The 4,673-nt window shown below is 35.3% G+C and overlaps 1 protein-coding gene across 1 annotated transcript; it reads right to left on the bottom strand.

Annotated features, from left to right (window-relative positions):
- Positions 1–281: 281 nt before the first annotated feature.
- On the bottom strand, positions 282–1,283 carry LOC139525228 (uncharacterized protein-like). Its single transcript, XM_071320420.1, has one exon. The coding sequence runs from the start codon at positions 1,281–1,283 to the stop codon at positions 282–284; it is 1,002 nt and encodes a 333-aa protein (XP_071176521.1).
- Positions 1,284–4,673: the final 3,390 nt, after the last annotated feature.

The following is a 4,673-nucleotide window of genomic DNA, read 5'->3' as shown; positions in this document are numbered from 1 at the left end:
ACATTTAGAGTTGAAAGTCGCTTTGTTTACTCTTTCAAATGCAGGTAAAACATGGATGGTTGTATCCTCATTCTTTTCAAGAAATGCTGAAATAAAGTACTTTATGTCTGCAATACATGTACTAGTAGATTTCTTTTCCAAATCATTGTTTCCTACCCCTAAAACAAGATGTTTAGGGGAGCTGTGTGAGTCACAGTAGTTTTTTGCTCCATTTATGGATTTTTCTCCTTTTCCCAATATAATTAGTTCTGCGTCTTTGTTTTTATAAATTCTTTTCGGATCTATCCCATTTCCATGGGAATCCATATAACAAATCTAATTTCACAATGAGGTTGATTAGAGATTGGAGCTTTAAGCTCTGTTTCTTCTTCGTCATTGCTTATGTTGTTATTATGGTCCGCAAGTAAGGAGAATGAATTTGAGGTTGATACCTGTGGGATAACATCTTGTCTTTTGTGTTCCATTAAGGATTGAATTTTCTCCTCCAACATTTTCAAATTTGATTTCAAGGTCATATTCTCTGATCGCAGAAATTGATTTTCAGAAATCAGTTGAGAATAATTGTTTTGAGAAAATTGTGATTCTGGTTGTTTCTCTTTTGGTTGTACCAATGTTGCATGTTCGCACTTATCTTGAAATTTTTCAAACTTGTTTTCAAATTTCAATACTTTCTCTTCTATTTCAGAGTATGTCTTTGTTTTTTGTTTTATTTCTGTTACCTTTAAGTTGACATAGTCAACAATTTTGTTTTCTAAAACATTTAGCCTTTGTTCAAGAGCTGCTGATTGATTGTTTTCAAATTCAAGTACTTTCTCTTCTATTTTAGGATATGTCTTTATTTCTTGTTTTATTTCTATTAACTTTAAGTTTATGTAATCAAAAATTTTGTTTTCTAAGACTTCTAGCCTTTGTTCGACATCTGCTGGTTGATTGTCACTTTTTAATGTCAAGTCTTGTATCAATTGTTCACATTTACTGAGTTTTTCAATTTTTGAATTCATATTGTCTAAATTGGAATCTAGACTTGTTGACATACTACAAATTTTTTCTTCCATTTTCTGAATGGAAAAACAAATGCTCTCATTGTCAGTATGTATCTTTGACTGCGATTTTGGTACAATAATTCGAGGCGAAGAGGCGACTTTGAGATTTGTTTGACTTACGTCATTCTTTGATTCAAGCATTGTAACAAATTGTAGGTAGTTATTATCACTGCTGTCAAGGTCATGTGTTAATAAGTTTTCTGACGGTACAATGCAGTTAGCATCTACTATAGATTTCATATATTTGCAGTGGCGGATGCAGGAATTTTCGAAAGGGGGGGTGCTAGCCCAGGGCAAAGAGGGGGTGCAGGGGGGGTGCAAACATATGTCCCGATTCAAATGCATTGATCGGCCAAAATAAAGGGGGGGTGCGGACCCCCGGAACCCCCCCTCTGGATCCGCCACTGTATTTGAATTCATTTTCTGCCCAAACAGAGTGAAGGTTACCCTGCACAGTTATGACAAATGTTGTAGGATAAAGGCACGTGGATAAAGGTGGAATGTTAAAAGTTTATTGGATTCAATTTTTGTCTCTTGTTCTGTTCCTTGAAAAATCTGAATGAAAATTTCAACTATTGGACCAGTATCATTGTTTACTTTGTCTACCCAGATACAAGTGAGATCACTCAGTTCCCCTAGTTGTAAATGATATCGGTATGCAAATGTTTTAATCCAGGATAAAAATCTTTCGGTAGATCTCACTCTAAACGCTGTCATTTTTGCCCCTGGCATATATAGGTCACCACTATTGGCATCTTCATATTGTGCATGTAGGGCTTTGCCAGTAGGCTGTTTGGGTAGTCTGGGCAGTTTATATTTGGAGATATCATTATGTTTTTTCCAAAAAGGAGAGGACAGAACTTTCTCTGGGTCTAGCTTCTCTAATTTTGTAAACACCGGATCCATATTTATCATGGCCACGTGGGTCTTCGAACAATGTTATTTATATAAATATCGATAATAGAACACCTTAATCTGATTTTTATGATTACAAATCAGTCATATTGTCTTTCTACAAATTCCATTTTACTCTCACAAATCATTATTTAGCAATCTATGCTGTTGTTTTGACTGCTGTTTTCTTTCCGTCCATTCATGGCGGGACCGGAAATATAGTGACATTGCAGTATTATACTCTGAGTCCCAAATTACTTTTGATTTCACACCTCAAAAAACTATTTTTTTCAAGCAAATATACCTGTTTTTGACAGTTTTTGTGAACAGAATGCATATTCATTAGGCCACAGTTCATTCTAAAAGTGGTATAACAATGATTAACAAATATAGCTTAAAAGATTACAATGTTGTTTTTATTTTTAAACTGTAACGTTTATGGGTTTGACGTCATTAGAATACTTATGACGTTAATGTGTTTAACGTCGACATTGCAATGAAACAGGTACTTGTCAACATGCGAACGTTATGAAAAATGATCGGCAGTAAAATGAACATTGCAAAGTGAAAAATGATTCGATTTACAAAAAGGAAAACTGTTTTGGATATAAGAATATCAGAGACACCTTTAATGATTGACAGTTGTATTCAATTTTACATCATTTCAATGTAATCATTCCACAAAGTGCGTTAAGTGACAAATATGTATGGTGCGCGGCATGTGTTCATTAAAAATATCTGATGGAGTGAAACCGGCGGAAACAGTCACCAATGCATAGAGCAACACAGCAGTTTGATCTTGTTTTCTTTTTGCACACTCTGCATAGTTTTCTTTTTGAACCTACAAAAATATCAAAAATAGTATTCATAACACATGAAACGTTTTGAAATAACTGAAGTGCAATGAAAATAATTTTACCGTCGTGGATTTTGATAAAGCCGTTATGATCTACTTAATGTATGTATCACCTTTTTAGATATCAAGCTTTTATTTTAATGTTCTTTTATATTATACAACTATGTTGTTAATGAATAAAAAAAACCCAACACACCTTGCCAGAAGTATGGATAGTGTTTTCCTGTCATTCGTAGGGGTATTGCTGACATAGACGTATTTACACTTGTATGCAAATTTGTCCGCCATTACATAAAATCACACAGGTTCCCGTAAACTTTGACATCATAATTCAAAACATTTGACGTCACAACTAAGAAGTGATTGTTGCTTGACGTCAAAAGGTTATTCGGAGGTGATATAAGGTCATTCGGAGGCAAAATACAGCTAAAGACAAAAATTGTAAATACGTTTATTGATGGCCGCCCTCTTTCATTGTTTGGGTTTCTGCATTCCCCTATCAATTCTGTGCAAACACTCGTCCAAAATTGAAGTTTTGATAACTTATGTCGATTCAGTCTGTTTACTTGTTTGTATATGAGGTATGCATTGGCTGAAAAAAAATCAATCACTGAAATATTTTTATGTGTATCGTAAAAATCTAGTATTTTACATTTGATTTTCTCCCCCCACACACACACAAATAGAAAGATCAGAAGATACATGTATGTTATCCAATATATATATTAAATATATTATGTTAAAATTCATAAACCTGGTAACCCAGGTAGACCAATCGTCTCAGCTAATGGTCATCCCACAGAAAAAATATCCGAATTCGTTGATTACTATCTTCGACCTCATGTAGAAAACTTGCCATCTTTTATTAAAGATTCTACAGATTACTTACTAAAGATGCAGGATTTAAACCCTCTACCTGCCAATACTACTCTTGTCACTATGGATGTCACCACTCTCTATACGAATATTCCCCATGCGGATGGTATTGAAGCATGTAGAGAAGTTTGGGACTCTCGATCTCTTAAAATTCCACCTACTGATTGCTTAGTTGAAATGCTTACTATGGTCTTGAAAAAGAACAACTTCACATTCCAAGGAGAACACTATTTACAGACAAATGGCACTGCTATGGGTACAAAAATGGCTCCATCTTATGCCAATATATTCATGGGTAAATTTGAAAAGCAACTGCTGGAGTGCTCCATCGAAAAACCGCTTTCCTGGTATCGATTTATTGATGACGTTGACATGAAATGGGACAAGGGAGACCAAAAATTACAAACTTTTATAACAAATGCTAACAATCAACACCCTACCATCAAATTCACCCATGAAACATCTAATTCCACCATAAACTTCCTTGATACATCTAGCACCCTCTCTGTAGGTATAATAAACACAGATATATACTCTAAACCTACAGATACTCATCAATACTTGTCGCCTGAAAGTTGCCATCCCCCACACTGCACGAAGAGCATTCCATACAGCCAAGCTCTAAGAATAAGGCGAATCTGCTCCTCTGAAGACACTGCAAAACAACGTCTGGGGCAGCTTAAAGGACATTTGAAAAGAAGGGGATATAAACACAAAAACATCAAAAATAGTTTTCGAAAAGCGGAATCCATCCCCAGAAGCAGTCTGCTAACTTACAAAGATAAACAGAAAAGTAAAAGAATCCCATGTGTGCTCACCTACCATCCATGCCTGAGAAATAGTTTCAAGACCATTCGTGATCATTGGACAGCAATCGAGAAACATTCGAAGTTATCCAAAATCTTTCCTGAGCCTCCCATGATTGCCTTCAAACAACCTAACAGCCTCAGAAATATACTTGTCCGTGCTGACCTTTCCAAACCTAACCATACTGTAGGTAATTG

This window comes from Mytilus edulis, chromosome 5, assembly GCF_963676685.1.
Source record: "Mytilus edulis chromosome 5, xbMytEdul2.2, whole genome shotgun sequence".
In the NCBI taxonomy this organism is placed as follows: domain Eukaryota; kingdom Metazoa; phylum Mollusca; class Bivalvia; order Mytilida; family Mytilidae; genus Mytilus; species Mytilus edulis.
This window is presented reverse-complemented; position numbering and strand designations above follow the sequence as displayed.